We start from the raw sequence: 17,583 nt of genomic DNA, 5'->3' as shown, positions 1-17,583 counted from the left end.
TACTTTACTTGGTTCTCAACATTATATATCGTTGTATGCGGATGACATCATGTTGTACCTCTCAGACTTAAAAAACTCAATACCTAATGTCTTAAAGTTATTCCACCACTTCAGTAGCATGTCTGGATACATGATAAATTGGGATAAATCCTCCTTAATGGCCCTTAACAATATCTCTCAAAACATTCCCCTTCCTAACAATATTGTGTTCACTAAATCATTCACATACCTAGGAATCAAAATAACGGATTCTCTGTCAAGTATCATCCAGTTAAATTTCAGTGAATTCAGACAGAAAATAAAACTTGATCTTCAAAGATGGACTAACCTTCAGATTTCAATGCAAGCCAGAATCAGTACAGTCAAGATGAATATTCTACCACGCCTGAACTTCTTGTTCTTTATGATCCCATTCACACCACCTCCCAAATATTTTAAAGAGTTAAACTCTGCTGTATCTAGATTTGTGTGGAACGGCAGAAAACCCAGAATAAGCTTTTCTATTTTGCAGCGAACAAAATTAGAAGGTGGCCTTGCCCTCCCTAATTTTCAGATATATTACTGGGCATTCCAGATCAGAGCTATGCGAACATGGACGGACAAAGACAGTAAAGTGCCATGGAGAAGCATAGAATCAGCTATTGTATATCCCCATAGACTTCAAGATCTGCCCTTCACAGGTACAGGACGTCGCAACTCGCACCATAAATTTGGTCATGTTATTTCATCCACTTTAGCTGCATGGTACAGTGCTGGAAAAGCAATAGGCCATTCAAAGAAATTCTCTCAGCAATCTCCTCTATGGAACAATGCTCACTTCTTATCTGATCAACGACCTTTTGTTTATCCTTTGTGGTCGTCTAAAGGGGTTTTTACTTTTTCCAATATTTTTGACGGGACTGGTTTGCGTACATTCCAGGATATCCAAGCAGAATACAACCTACCTCTTTTTTCTTGTACCTGAGGTTGCGATCTGCTATGAAAGCTTATGGCGTGCCATGGAATTCTGTTTTGAGTGACCACCCAATGTTTAGCTGGATTGATCCTGCCAAAGATCCTAAAGGGGCGGTCACAGTAATCTACAATTCTTTACTCAGTAGTGTTCATAAGCCTTTAAAGATACTATCAACGTGGGATTTGGAACTTTCTTGGTTAGGATTCCACCCGGACTGGGAAACAGTGTGGTCAAACCTTTGCCTTACTTCTAAAAACCTTAGTCATGTACTTATTCATTTTAAGACTATCCATCGTTTCTACTACACACCTTACAAGCGATATCGCATGAAACTCATACCCAATCCATACTGCAGTTTCTGTATACTGACGCCACTGGTACATTTCTACATATGTTTTGGGACTGTCCAGTGATTCATCTATTCTGGAAGTATGTGATTGTTATGTTACATGATCTTACAGATCTATATTTGGATTTGGACCCCTGTTTACTATTATTGAATGATGATTCAAAGTACCAATTTTCTTTACGTGACAAAAAAGTGTTGATGGCAGGGTTCACAGCTGCGAAAAAAGCTATTTTACAGCAATGGATAACTCCAGATACAAACTTGAAGCAATTCTGAATAGTCTCATTTCATTACATAGTTTGCCTTGAGTGTACAACTGCAAAGATTAATAAGGCAAAGACAACCACTGTAAACACCTGGATGAATATAGCCTCTGCCCTCAAAGAGCTTCTTTAAATATTTTAGTCAATATGAGTTTGCTGCCAGTATTTGTTAAGTGTGTTGTGTTCTGTGTGTGTTTTTATTTTACTTTATTTCATTTAAATGTCATTTTTATTCTCATCCGAATGCTCTCTCTGTATGATATGTGTTGTTTATTGATTGAAAATAAAAAACTATAATCACAAAAAAAAGAATATGAATCCTTTTATATCAGTTTTAAGATTTATTTACTTATTGAGGCTGGACTGTGTGAGATTATTTGTCTTATTTCAATAAATTCCATCTTGTGTAATCCTACTCAGATAATGCAACAAATTATGAGCAGATTTGATAGTAAAACTACAAGCTACAACATTAAAACGAGCTACATCATTAAAACAAGCTACATCATTAATAGAAACATATAGAACACACTGGCCTGAGAAAGCTCTTTGGAAGAGTGAAACATCAGCAACAACCACCTTCATGTCTGCAAAAACCCACAGCACAAAAAGGGAAGGACATAATCAGCATTGTGTTTCCACGAACACACGATCTGTTCAATCATTCGTCAAAGTTGCCGTTATTGACAGACAACACAGTCACCTCTCCGTCAAAAGGTAGGTGCAGTTCATGTACAGTACTGTTATCCTTAGTTTTAGATTGATTCTGATGTTTCACTCATTTTGTCATGAATTCCTGTTAGTGTGTTTCTTTCTGCACCAATATAAAGCTGTTCATTTTTGTAAAAACCTTCCTTCTCTGAACTCTGTATGCAATCTCTATATATGGATGTATACATTTAATATATTTGGAAGGACAACAAAATAAGTATGTACATTATTGGACTATTGCAGAGCATGTTGCTTAGTTAAAAAGACAGGAAAGATTAACCTGACTCCGTCAGATCTGGGAACTTTTCATTGAAGAACTTTTGGGAAGGGGCGGACATACTGGTTAGCTGATTGGATAAACCATCTGTCTATCACCACCTTTGTTGGTTATCGACGGGCCAAATCAACCAATTAGATGAACAAAGTATTCTTCTAATGCCGTTTAACATACAATTAAGTTAGGTAACATGACAAACGTTAAGATGTTTTAACTTACCATTTATGAACCTAATCAACGACAATTCCCATCAAGTTTTCACGGTAGGCCCTACACTTCTGAAGATAGTATATTCCTCCATTATGAACTGGAATCAGCCGTGGAGGATGTCTGTGTCGTTCATTCCTCCCAGCTGCATGGCTGAGACTCATAGCTTCACAGTTTACCCAGGAATACTTTCTAATTTGAATAAAACTTGCGCGATAGCTATGCCCATCTCTGTGGATGCCGTCATGTTGTTCGTTGCGTCACACCTCAACCCGCCTCAAAGCCAACGCTGATTGGACGTTCGTTTGGTGAACTGCTTCAAATTTTCTTTAACGGAAAGTATCCAGACTGATCTGCGAGTGAAACCCTGAATCTCGCGAGATCAGGATGGTCTCACGAGGCTAAGGAAAGATATCAACTATATTCAAATTATTTTTCTTCTTAATTCTTTGTCTTTCATTAACAGCATGTTTCTGATGCAGTAAATGTGTCCTCTCTTGTATGTTTCTTGTATGCATTGTTTCTGTTCTTCTGTTGTATTGGTGGCATCATAGCAAATGTGTCCTTTATTATGCTCCTCTATGCAAGCAAGCTTTAGGCCACAGTATTGTTACTGAAGTCCTCTAGTTGATCTCACTGTTTCTGACTGCAAGAGTGCAAACATTACAGTGAACACCATTCAGACAGAAAATGTCAAGGATAAGCTAATCTTTAAGACCCTTTTGAATCTATTATCTTCAAATTCTAATTTATTTGTCTCAAATTCTGAATAATGTGAGGGTGTTTTGTTACAGCAGGAAAATATATGTGTTTTAAAAACATGCACCTGTTGACTGCAATACTTCTCCTGAGGCTGCCAGGTAAAGTGGACATAATTTAAAGTAATACTCTCATGACATGCTTGTGTGATAAGAATTATTATGACCGCCGCTAGCGAAGCTAGCGAAGCGGTCATATAGGGATTGTCAAAGTTTTTTTTTTTTTTTTTTTCGTCATCTACTTCCTGAAATTTTGGTCAACGATACCCGGGGCACCGAAACACCGGGGCACATGAAATTTGGTGGGTATGTAGCCCCACTAGACTTTTACGGAAAAATTTCGTTTGGTCCCCGGGGGCCACTCCCCCTCCGCGCTGGGCCCCCCGAAACCCCAAAAATGCAGTTTTTCCTAAATAACTACCTGAACCGTGGCACCGAGGATGAAGAATTTTTTATGGTATGTTGGTCTCAAGGGCCCACATCAACCTAGCCCATAATCACTCATTTGTGATTTGCACCCCCCCGGTAAAAAATGAAAATGCACTATCATTCTGCTTTAATCGCCCCTCTCTTCAGTAAAGACGTTCAGAACTGCACCAAATTTTATGTGTATGATTAACCTGCCATTCTCTGGGGGTATGCCAAGTTTCGTAGAATTTCATCCATGGGGGGGTCTAAAAAATTAAGTTATGTGTACATTTAGTGACTGTACACTCATTGGCCTGTAGATGGTGGTGCACACATATACACACGCACACACACACACAGGCACGTATACCATCATTATCGTCAATTAGAACGGCCGATACATAATTACAAATTCAGTAGGATTAAAGGAAAACCAAATATTCATCATAATAATAATTTGGCTGCATTTCCAGTATTGGCGTCACGTAGTCGTTTGTCCACTAGATGGCGCATCGTTGCAGTGAGACGTAATTTTGTTGGAAGTTAATCTAAAGTGGGTTGGAAAGACACTACAAGGACAAGACTGTACAGTAGTTTGCCGCAGAGAACGTCTAAGGGTAGGATGATTTCTGCATGACATGTAATTCCCATTTCCTCTTGAAGCCGAAATAAATCTGAGAATGTTTATCGGACATGCTTGTTTTTTACTGCAGGTAGGCTACGTTAATCCTATCAATAGCAGAACGTAGGTAAAATAATGTTACTATTAGCATGGTTGAGTGATGGAGGCCAATTTGATTATTGATGTATTTGTAGAAAACCATAAATGCGTTTATAGGCTACCAAGCAAATTGATAACAGCACTAATTGTATCTTTCGACTGTCATCTCATTTGCTTATGACCATAACCTAGGCTACTAACAGGAGCTAAGTGAGTTAGCCACAATACGTTCGCTACGTGATGGTTTTTTAATGGAAAATATATAGGCCTGAAAGATAACCTGTCTATGATGCATCCTAAACACCGGGCTGGGACATTTCTGCTCGAAGTCTCAAAAAGCAGTCAACGTTCATTCCCAAACACCCATATAGGCTACTTCAATCCTCTATTTTTAAGGAAGAGCATGGCTCAAAGTAAAGTAACTGACACTACATAAATTCGTCAAAGTGAATAATTTGTGTCAACTCGCCACAATGTAGATTTATTAACGCACCCGTGATGATCTACATCTCCATTTAAACCAGATATTTTAGAGCGCACGTTGAGATGTATTCAGGGCAGGGCTGTACCTACACATATTTGTTGCACGTGCTACAAAAATCATTCTTTGCGATGAATGATTTAGTACCAACGTTACACCGGTCAGATACAGTTTTGCCTATGGCTATATCGTGAGACTGAGGCGCTTTTTGTTTGTTCGAAGTGCGTGTTTAGGGTGTGAGAGGGGAGTCGATGTGCTTTGATTCCAGCTTGGTAGTTGTCGTCTATGCGATTAAAAAACACGTGTGTGTGAAGTATCCAAACAATGATAACGCTTTCATTATGGCTGCTTTAGCCACAGACCTTGAGCTACTGTACAGTGGGTTGGGTTCCATTTAGAAGTGTCCACTTCATTCGCCCTTTCGGTGATTCACACAGCTACTTGAAATGTATTACTACTGATATGCATAACTTTTCGCCAAGAGGTGGCAGCTTGATACTGTAAGGTGTAAGCCATTGGTTCCAAAGGAGATTTTATTTGGGTCGCCAGCATAGCCTAGTGACAATTTGTGTTGTGTAATAGGCCTAGCATAGGGCCTACCTTATATAGCTTATAGTTTGTTAACAGTCACGGTTTTGTCATAACTCCCTCTATAGAGGGAGAGCAGATAGCTAACAAACGTTCAGAAAAAGTCCTGTTGGCAAATTTGAGGAAAAGTCGGTAAAGGGGCTATTTCACACAATTTGAGGGTGCTGAATTCAAATATTTTGTTTACCAAGCTCAATTTTGAGTTTTAAGCTTGCTAATTAGCATAATTAGCATAATTCACATACTTTTTGGTTTTGCCATCAGATATCATAGGAATTACAAAAAATAAGGCATTAATATACTCTTTATGTATCAGATATGTTGTAGGACAGGACAGGAATTACCCCAATGACTCAAGTAGCAAATGAAAATAAGCTAAAATTAAAATATAAATTGAAATAATAGCTAAAATTCAGTATGACGTTTAGAAGCAAAATAGATTCCTTGATAATAAATTGATAGAATAGTAGGTGACTGCTCATTTTTCTGTAGAAAGTACTTTGTCACTAACTATTATGAAGAGTTGTCAGTCTTTACAGAGGATTTACACTGTATTTTATTTTACTGTAAAGGCGACTGTGCTTGCCTAGTTAAAACATCTCACTGGTGCTCTTTCCTATCATTCAAATTTCAGCCATGCAAAAAAATGGAAGAGTGTGCATATTTGAGGGTTGCTGAAGAGTGCTATGGAGATTGCATTATTTGCAAAAAAATTAGACAAGATATCCTTTATAGTGCAACAAAAAGAAACATTCTCCAGTGCATCATTACTGCATATGATTCTGAAAGGGAAGTGGACCTAGGACAAATCCTCAGCTATGAACTGATTAATGTCCCTGTACTGTAGCTATTGCAGATAGCGATGGTTATTTGTGAAGTGGAAATAAGTCTATCCTCACTCAAGTGCTGTCTAGCAATGTGGAATGTCCAGTAGTGATCACTGCAAAAACTGCTCATTCAACACTGGTAATAGATGCTCAAGATCTAGTTATGTCTTTAGCAGGGCCGTAGTCACCATAGACATTGAGGGGGACGTGTCCCCCCCAATATTCAAATATGACCAAAATGTCCCCCCCAATACGGACATAGAAAAATAAATAAAGAAAAAAAACTCTACAGGAAACCAACAACCACCACCATCTGAAATGTAATCAAACATAAATAACACACAAATGAGTTACCTAGTGATGGTTCCAGAGTAGCCTACACCCCTGAGTGGTTTGACCTGGTGGTTTTCTGTTTTTCTAGGGTGACCTGATTGTGTCCTCTTTTTAGTTTGTGAAAAAGAGGACATACGAGAAAACACTGCCTCAAAAGGCTATTTTGAACTTATTTGTGAACGACAGAGAAAAACGCAATGCAATTTCGCTGTAAACACGTTTGAGGCTCTAGAATAACAAAATGATGAACGATTTGTAAGGTCTCAAAGAGGACATGTCCTGGAAAAAGAGCACATCTGGTCACCCTAGTTTTTCGTTAGTGGCGTGCGCTATCAAAAGCTTCCATTTGCTGCACCCTACCAAAGATCCTTGATTACTGTACTAGCTCCGCTTTAACCCTCTCTGGCTGGCAACAATATCGCAAAAGCTCACAATTCTCACAAAACTTGTTGGAAAGGTGTAGCACAGGCTAAGGAAATCCCATACATTTTTGGAGCCGATCAGACTCAAAGGGAACTTTGAAACATTTTCCATATTGTAACCTATTCTCGCAATGATAGCGAAAGTGAAAAGTTTTATTTTAAATTATGAATTTCTGCAAGCCTGTGTCATTCATTTCTTTCACATGTTCTACAACATAAATAATGCATTCATATAGTGCTAATGCAAGGAATTACCCTGTTTATAGGCCTCTTAGAAATGGTTGTTGCATTTTGCATATTATTTAGATGCGCAATTGATCGCGCATCCATGCAGGCAAAACGTAGGAATCAAATGTGGCGACGGCACACAAGTTGGAAAAAACGTTGTAACTTTTTTGTGATTTTTAATAATATTTTTTGCATGGCCCTCAGACCCCACCACAGATTTGGTCCCCCCCAATGTTGACATCATGACTATGGCCTTGGTCTTTAGGATACCCATCTGACTACAGCACATTTAAGAAGTATGCAGGAAAGTTTGTAAGAAACATTTGTATTGTTAATTGGTATTTGTTATGTGGTAGCAAATGATGTTGACTATCAAAGAAATAGACCTAATGTAGGAATGCACACAGATATTGCAACAGATACACTCAGGACAATCCAAACTTTTCTCATCTGTTGTTCCTCGTTGGTGGAACACACTGCCAGTTCCTACTCCTCAAGACCCAGCTCTTTAGAGAACATCTCCTTTCATAGTACCACTTACAACAAGTCTTGCTGATGCTAGCACTTACCAGCCGTCTTGAACTGACACTCAACTGTTTAAAAACAGCACTCACTGATGCACTTATTGTTACTGTACTCTACCGTTTTTAAATTGTCCTAAAATTGTTGAGAGAATTGCTTTAAAACTGTTACCATGTTGTTAGTCACTTTGGTTAAAAATGCGTCAGCCAAATGTAATGTAATGTAATGTAATAATGGTGTAGGCCTATCTGATTAAGACCCAAAGAGTGGTTGAAACGTACTTATTAAATAACACTGGGAGCACAGAACTACAGAACGGACTATCTTCACTTTTTTCCCTTTGCAACTGTCAAAGAAATCCCATAAACACAGGAAGGCCTAGGGTATCCTACATCAGATGACCTAAAGATTAGGCTCTTCTGCATAGCATTAAGTGATCGGTATGCAGTAATTTGAACACTGACCTTGATCTAGCCTACTTTGGCTATTTAAAGGTAATTTATTGCCAAAACATCACACAATATAAATGAGCTATAACAAACAATAAAGGACTTAATCACACACAAACTACTATTTTACTGACTACAAAAATAATTATTATGTAGGAAGTTTAGAACTCATCTCCTTTGGTCAACTCAGAATTGACCAAAAGTGCACCAAATTCAACACAAATGACTCAATACACTTGGAGGAGGCCTGCTTCCTTTCTTTTTCCAGATATTTTAGGATTTGGATATCGTTTCAGTATCAAGTATCAAGATATTTATGGCAGGTATTGTATCGAAGTCATAATTTTGGTATCGTGACAACACTATGACAGAGCCACTCTGTTTTCTAGATGTCGAGGATCGGAGGCTCTACCACCAACAAGTGATGCTGCTCAATGGCATATTAGAAGAGCACATTATCAAGCTCTAGTATGGAGGCAAGCACACATACCAAATCCAGTGTTACTAGAAGTAAAATGTTTTTTACTTGCCGGTTGTTGCTGATGGTAGATGCAGTTCTGCATTAGGCTTATTCCCGCTATCTAAGTTCATATGTACTGTAGGATATATTCTGAGTTGAAGGTTATCTGTGCAATTTGTTATTGTGATGAAATGCATTAAACACCATGAGTGACTCACTATGTTAGCAATAAAAATATGGTTGTGTTTTGATTCGAATTTCATGTGAGTTTATTACATGTGTACATGTGTTACAACTGTAATCATGTTCCCATTAAATACGTTAATAAACTATAGTATGGCTTCTTTAATGCTCAAACATGTATTTAGAGAACACTTTTATTTGGTTTTAGTGATTTACTTTTGAAATCAACCCAATTTATGGAAAAATAAGCAAAAATAATTGTTATTTTATGTTAAAATGCTGATTATGCGGCTTAGAACTCAGAACTGAGCTTGGTAAACACAATATTCAGAATCAGCACCCTCAAATTAGGTAAGAAGGGTGGTTTACCAACTTTTCCTCAAATTTGCCGTCAGAAGTTCTCTTCTGTGAAGCTGCTCTCCCTCTACTATGCATTTTTGCATTTACAATAGCTCTGAAACCGGGGGGCGAACACGTCGCAGGGGGTGCGCCAGTGCGTGGATATCTCAATCGCAAAATTAAACAATATTTCTATCGGGCGCCTAGCATGGACTAGGCTGGGTGAAAATCAAAAGATTGCGTCAAAAGATTGAGCTTGGTCTGGCGAAAGCCAGACTAACCATGGACCTCATAGTTGCAAAATGCAAGGGAACATGAATCAGCATATTATTTGCACAAACAATAACGGACAGTAGCTCTTCAACTTTGCCCGTTAAAATGTGCATGAACAGTCTCGCAACGCATTTCATGAAGGCCCTTTTGGACATTTATTTGCTCCACTGGGTAAAACGGCATTTTGTTTTAGACTACTGGTATTTCATTTGTGCATTGACAATAAAGCTGAATATCATATGAACTAGATGACTAAACTTGAATGTAGAAGAAACATTCACAAAAATCCGTGACATGACCTCTCTTCTTGATAGCTGTTGAAAACTGCATGGAACTGACAGGGATTGTTTTGTTTAATAATAAATAAATTACATTATGCTGCTACCTTCTGCTTTTCCCAAATACAATGTAGCCTACAGGTGTACCTTTCATCAGTCTAGTTGCAATGGAAGGACTGTGATGAACTGCCCTACTTGTGATTGTTTAGAGATTTTAAAGGTTTTATAACAATGCTACAAATGTTTTGGCCCAGAAACAAATCTATTCACCTTTGCAGCGCCAGTAGGCTACTTTGTGTGCCAAACAAGCATACACAAAAGTTTCAAGAGTGGGGGATGGAGTAGAATATGGAGACAAATTCATTAATATGATTTATTTTCGCGGAATGGATGTACAGGACTGAGCGGCGGTCATATTTTGTACCGCTATGCGGTACATCTAGTTTTTGTAAGAATATAGAGTTATTGTATCATGTCAGCTTGGTATTTAGAAAAGATCACACGCTGAGCATGTCTGATTTATTGGTCCTTAGTGCCAAAAAACCTTCTCAAAACAGTTTGCAATTTAATCTTTTCTTGACTCTTAAATTATTGTGACTGTTTCAGGTCTGTTGTGTGGACCCAGTGTGAGCTACTCCTCTACTCGAGTCTGTGGTCTTAAAGGGGCATCAGTGGTCCTGCCCTGTAAATATTACTATCCATGGGGTCATATTTATAAGGGAGGAGAGTGGTATAAAAAGAACACAGGGAGATTCAGAGAACACAGCAACTCTAAATATCCTGACTGCAGCCTGAAACTAGACAACCTTTCAAATGGTCAATCAGGCGTTTACCAGTTTCGGTTTTGGACAAGCTTACACTGGAGTTGGATAACAGGCAGTTCTGCTGTTACACTCTCAGTCACAGGTAATAACAAATACTTTGTTTTCCATTTTATGAAGTATTGATTGTCAAAGTTGACTCAATAATTATTTCTAACCCTCCATCCTCTCCTCTCAGATCTGCAGGTGAAGGCTGTTGTAGGGAATCAGAATCAGATTAATGTGACCTGCAGCACCTCCTGCAGTTTGGGATCTCAGTATGTGTGGTACAAGAATGGACAGCCTCTACGTGGCAATACCACAGCATTGATGACACTGACCTCAACCAGCCCCTCTGATGTGGCCAATTACTCCTGTGCTGTGAAAGGTCATGAGGGTTACCGCTCCCCTGCAGTGTGTGAGTGCAGATGAAATTCAAGTCCTTTAAATTATTAAAGATTAAATATCTTTACATTTTTCATATTCACATCACTGTAGTTTGTGAATATAAATATATCATGACTATTTCATGTTGTTCACAAATGATTCTTGGATCTGAAGAACACATTTAGGAATCCACAGAAGTTTTTTTGTTTTACTTGGAGGTTTTCATACTACATAGGACATATCCGGCGAGTTTTCACATAGATCTCCTTTTCTCGAGGTTACAGAGTACTGCCGGTACGAAAAAAAAAACGAAATCTGTTTTTACATAGCTCGAGTTCCTACAGCCAGCAGCTAACGCAGCGAGGCAGCTACAAGTGCTACATTCTGTGGGCATGTACATGTAAAAACACGCCGGGTATCTCCTTTAATATGCATGTATACTCTGATAGATATGGTGGTCTGATACTCAAATTTCAAACCTGAGTGCAGGTGCTACAACTGAAAAGTGTTGGAGTGTGACTGACTTACTCACCTACCATCATCTGTAAGGGTTCATCTATGGATATTGCACTTATATCCCACAAATATCCCAGATATCAAACATCGCCACAGCATTTTGGTTTAAAAATAGAAAATACTAGTCATCAGTCATCACCTTGAGGACCTACACTTAGATCAAGACTATTAAAACCACACAGAGTATCTTGGGATTTAAATAAATAGTTGCACTTTTAGTCTGAAAAGGATCAGAGAGAGTCACTCTGGAGAATATGTCTTCATGTGTTTAACAGAACAGAGAGAAAGTTACTCTGGGTTACCTGGAGTCAACATCACTGTTACAGGTAACTGCTTTTACTATTTCGGTACTGAAATGTGTCTACACTCAGAACTGTACATCCTCCAGCTCTGCAGGTGTCTATATCTCCTGAAGCAGTGACAGAGGGAGTGACCCTCACCTGGCACACTACCTGTAAATACTCCACCTTCAAACTTCTGTGCACAATCATACACACAATTGAAATGTCATTATTTGTCATGTTTACTTCTGTTATTTAAGAAAACTTGCACATGTGATTTAACAGACTCACCTGAGAAAATCTCTGATATGGTGCTGCCAGCTAGTATCACCATATGCATCATTCTGGCACTGCTGTTGGTACTTGGAATTGTGTACTTGAGGTAATTATGTGAAACAGACATGCCATGTCTAATGAGCACTGCATATTATTTAAAAAAAAAAAAAACGATACATGCTTTCTGAATTAATGAGTTCATTGTCTCTGAAATTTGGATAATCAACTTGTTCATGTAGAAAAATTTATCTCGTACATTTTTCTCGAGTAAATGCATTATGCTTCCACATAACTTTAGATGCACATGATTGTCTTATCAACAAAACAGGAAGAAGCATGCTACAATCACAGCAGGTGGGAGGTCCACAGATGTGAACATGCAGGTGAGGAACTAGGCACTCAAAGTGTTTTAGTATCCGAGCCTTTAATGTCCCCAGGGGTCTCCATGGTCAGTCATACATTGTGTCTTACTGCAGCTGCACTTCTGAATCACTCATAATAACATGAGGTTTTCTCTTTCCTGATCAGAGTGATGCTGGTCTCGTGTACAGCAACGTCACAGCAAGAGCCACGACCTCTGACCCCACACAGAGAGTGACCACACATGATCAAGACGACATTCAGTATGCCAGCATTCAGATTGATCGCTCCAAAAGACAGGAAGTGCCTCTATACTCCGATGTTCAGATGCCTCAAACCTCTGCACAGGATGACTACGTTGCCTACGCTTCAGTCCAGTTCCACAGAGGGAGTGCTGCCACCAGGTGGGCATTTCTTCTCATTACAACAAATCCTGTAACCTCTAATACTGTACATCAGTAGTCTACTTGAGTCATAATGGTTATGTTAAGTACTCAAGGTTAGGAGACCTCAACAGTCTGACTTTGAACACATGGTTTATCAGAATTATCTAAAGCTTCCTAGCCAGCATCCACAATCAGGCGCGCCTGCAGGTGTACGTCCGTACGCACTGTGCGTACCATCACTCAACAACGAGAGAAAATTTACCTTGTGTGTGTGTATATTCACCATATTGGCCTACCATACCTTTCCAACTATGCACAGTATCCCATTAGTTGCATGCCATCAGGCTATTTACAATTTTCTATTAAGTAAAGTTAGTGAACGCTTATCAAAATTAACACGCACACATGTTTGAGCAGGAGAGAATACGCACGCAGGCATGCGGCTACTTGTTTTCTTTTACTCGGCTTTCTATATGGTTATCAGCACACAATGTTGAGCTAATTCACTAACTCAATACTCATCATAGATATCACAAGTTTAAACAACGAAAACAGAAAGGATGGAGGCAGCAAAGCTAGAGGAGCTATTCAAGATGGGCAAGAACAAGGTTGGCTAAGCAATTGGTGTGCTTGTCAGAACGACTGCATTACAGCTGTTTAAAGCCAGACGTTACAGTAGCTATAACACAACTAAAGGTAGCTTTAGCCTGTATAGGGATGTATAAAGCGAAGCGGCGGTCATATAGGTTTAGTCAGATTTATTTATTTATTTATTTTTTTTCTTTTTCGCATGCCCAAATTTCCGTCAATGATTCCCGAGACACTGAAAGACCGGGGTACACGAAACTTGGTGGGCATGTAACCCCACATGGATAGCATGGAACCATCGTTTTTCGTTTTGATCTGTGGCCCCCCCGCTGGACTGGACCCCCCGAAAGGAGGGTAGGGCAGACACAGTTTTCTGTGAATATCTCGAGAACAATAGGGTTTAGGAGGACCATTTTTTTTTTTTGTATGTTGATCTCAAGGAGCCATGTCAACCCATTCCATAACCACTCATTTCATGTATAGCGCCACCTAGTTAAACACAAAAAAGTAAAAATTAGGTGTTGTAATTGAAGGTATCTGTGACCTAACATAGTCAAAACTACACGAAATTGGAAGTGTAGGATCATTATGACACCCTCTGTATGCACGCCAAGTTTTGTGGAATTCCGTTCATGGGGGGCCACACAATAAATTAATTTATGTTACTATACACCAACTGGCCTGTAGGTGGCCAGAGACAGTTTTCTGTGAATATCTCGAGAACCGTAGGGCCTAGGAGGTCCACCTTTTTTATGTATGCTGGTCTTAAGGGGGCACGTCAACCCATCCCATTACCACTTATTTTATGTATAGCGCCACCTAGTTAAAAATTAAAAAGCAAAAAATTAGGTGTTTTCACCACAAAAAGTGCACAAAATTAAAAGTGTAGGATCATTATGACACCCTCCGAATGCATGCCAAGTTTTGTGTACTTTCGTTCATGGGGGGCCTTACAATAAAATAATTTATGTGTACATTTAGTGACGTACACCAACAAGGATTCCCGGGACACTGAAAGACCGGGGTACACAAAACTTGGTGGGCATGTACCCCCACATGGATAGCATGGAACCGTCATTTTTCGTTTTGATCTGTAGCCCCCCCGCTGGACTGGACCCCCCGAAAGGAGGGTAGGGCAGACACAGTTCTCTGTGAATATTTTGAGAACTGTAGGGCCTAGGATGACCATTTTTTTCCGTATGTTTGCCTCCAGGGGTCATGTTAACCCATTTCATGTGCACACATGTGCACAAACAGATACACACACACACACACATACATTCACAGTAATCATACGTATGACACATACACAGTAGACATATGTACGCTTGCATGCACAGGCACATACGCAGGCACACACACAAGCACGCACACACACACACACACACACCCACACACATAACATAACACAAACAATCAAGAATTTCTCAGAATTATGAACAGGCAAGATGGAGGTGGGGTTGTATAAAATGAATTTTACATGTAAAATCTATGAACTAATCATGTTTTGGTACTTGTTGTCTAGCAGATACCAGTGAGAATTGAGTGTGGATAATGCAATTTAGTGAGACAGTTAGAATCATATAGGCCTTTCAGCGTGATTTCTTTTTGTGGAAAAAATGTGCTGGACTGGGCGGCGGTCATATTTTGTACCGCTCTGCGGTACATCTAGTTGTAGACGTTGTTGTTGCATTATTGCATGTGGATGTTGTTATGCTATGTATGCACGAACCTAAAGGAAAAATACTGTCCACGCGTGAACGTTTTTTTTTTTTTGGGGGGGGGGGGGGGCGGGGTGATGGGTGCGTACCATAGTATTAATTCCTGCAGGCGCCCCTGTCCACAATCGAGGCATTCACACAACCATTCCTAGCCATTCCTAACACCAACCTGTATCCACCATCGGATCACATTTACTGGTACAGTGCACCAGTTGTGCAGCACTGACAAATCGTGTTAATGTTGACATCCGTGGCCTACTGGTTAGGGAATCAGACTTGTGACCGAAGGGTGGTCGGTTTGATCCCTGACTAGCAGGAACAACTGTGGTTGGCGGGACTGATTGAACAGCGCTCTCCCATATCCACATCCACAGATGAGGTGCCCTTGAGTAAGGCACCTAACCCCCAACTGCTTCCCGGGCGCTGGATAAAGGGCTTCCCACTGCTCCGGGTGTGTATGTGTGTGTGTGTGTGTGTGTGTGTGTATGAATGTGTGTACACTACCACCCGGATGGGTAAAATGCAGAGAACAAATTTCCAATAGGAACTTCCTACAGGATTAATAAAGTATAACTTAACTTAACTTAACTTAACACAAGTAAGCATTCTTAATGCTCTTTAAATGCTCAGTGAACAGCATGATAGAAATGCAGTCACTGGTCACGTAATGCTAAATAATGTGTCGCTGCTTTCAGTCAAAGTCCAACCTCATTTCTTTGTCTTAAGTTGTAACAGGAAGTGTTGTGTGCTGTTGTGTGTTTGCAGGGCTGAGGATGACAGTGTGATCTACAGTACAGCCCACACACCCTGAGCGGTCTGGAAACAGCAGACCAGAAATACCCTCAGATCAATTCAGCTGTCCATTGGAAACATAGAGGTCAAACAGTCCAAGCAAGATTATAAGTATTTTGATGAGGTAAAATGCAACATTTCTCTTTTCTATTTTGTTGTCTTGTCTTTTTTGTTTTAATGTCTATAATATTGTATTGGACTTGAGGATATTTTGTCAATGAATGAGTGAATATCTAATGATTGATGTAGTACCTTTGTTGACCATAGATGGCCTCTTCAACATTTAGCTCTCTCTGGCACACACAGGCCTGGACTAGGGGCCATCCACCTCCTCTGCACTGGTCATGTCATTAAATCATAAAGTGGTAGTCTTCAAGTTGATATTTGTTTTATTCCTTTGATCATGTCTATGTGTTAATAAAAATTGATGTTGTGTGAAACTTACATTGACTTTTTTGTCCTTTATTACTGTAAACGGTTTGGGCCTTTGTTTACACTGTCTGATGTCACCCAGGGTGCCTGGCAGAGAGAAAAAGACTTTGTGTGTGTTACAGGGAAGGTTGAAGGACATGGGCGTGTCTAGGGGGAGGCAATCTGATTTAATAAAGTAGGAGGGAGGCCACACTATGCATAAATTCACTTTTATTTGTGCAAATACAAGTGAACTTATGCATAGTGCGGCCTCCCTCCGACAGTACATTACTTGACTCTGACTATTCAGGCCAGCACTCTAATAGTTTGGAAAGATACACATTGAGTGAAGCCTGCTCCTATCTTCACTTACATTGAATTCTGATTGGAGCCATTGTAAAACACTCCACATACACATTCATACAAACCATTATGAATGATATGTATGGTACAGCTGCAATTGAATTGCTGTATCTCTCCGCTATGAATTAGCTGTTCTAAAATCTGAAAAAACCTGAAGTGTAACTGTGATAATGAGCTCTTATCTTACTTTATTTGTTGACTTGATAACATTCATTTCCTGCACACAGTGACCTTTTGGCTACGCACCACGCCGTATGGCTCGAGAGGCCCACTAAGCAAAATTGAGGCGCCAGGAGCAGGGCTGGAGCTTACCATGGGAGATAGGCTATCAGAGGAGGGAGGGCCCGGAAAATCCACACCACACGTGAATACTTCAACAAGTCAATCCAAAAGACAAACACCCAGTGTACTACAGCAGGAAGAGTGAAGGGACTCCACCGCCTTGGGACCTGCCACCACTTGGGCTCACAGCCCCTGTCCAGTGAGAGAGAGAGAGAAAGGGGATTAATCAATAGTCCATAATGTGTGGCTTACAGTACAGATACACTAGTGCTAGTTCTTCCTCATCAAAAAAGGACTTATCTTCAGGTGGCCGACAATATCGTCCCTTCCACCTGCTGAAGGAGCGATATACAGGGCTAGGTGGGCACCCCGGGTCACTGGGAAGAGA

The 17,583-nt window shown here is 39.9% G+C and overlaps 1 protein-coding gene across 1 annotated transcript; it reads left to right on the top strand.

The window, feature by feature from the left end:
* The first annotated feature begins 2,224 nt into the window (after positions 1-2,224).
* Positions 2,225-16,499, top strand: LOC143106523 (uncharacterized). Its single transcript, XM_076270869.1, has 9 exons — positions 2,225-2,284; positions 3,557-3,622; positions 10,639-10,938; positions 11,032-11,250; positions 12,124-12,189; positions 12,302-12,398; positions 12,621-12,675; positions 12,821-13,056; positions 16,113-16,499. The coding sequence occupies exons 2-9, from the start codon at positions 3,568-3,570 to the stop codon at positions 16,156-16,158; spliced, it is 1,074 nt and encodes a 357-aa protein (XP_076126984.1). The 5' UTR covers positions 2,225-2,284; positions 3,557-3,567; the 3' UTR covers positions 16,159-16,499.
* Positions 16,500-17,583: the final 1,084 nt, after the last annotated feature.

This window comes from Alosa pseudoharengus, unplaced genomic scaffold (assembly GCF_046254945.1).
Source record: "Alosa pseudoharengus isolate Yale_2024_CS ecotype anadromous, Long Island Sound unplaced genomic scaffold, YU_APseudo_1.1 YU_APseudo_1.1_scf_1, whole genome shotgun sequence".
Lineage (NCBI taxonomy): Eukaryota > Metazoa > Chordata > Actinopteri > Clupeiformes > Clupeidae > Alosa > Alosa pseudoharengus.
Note: the sequence above shows the minus strand (reverse complement) of the source record. Positions and strands in the feature narration are given on the sequence as shown.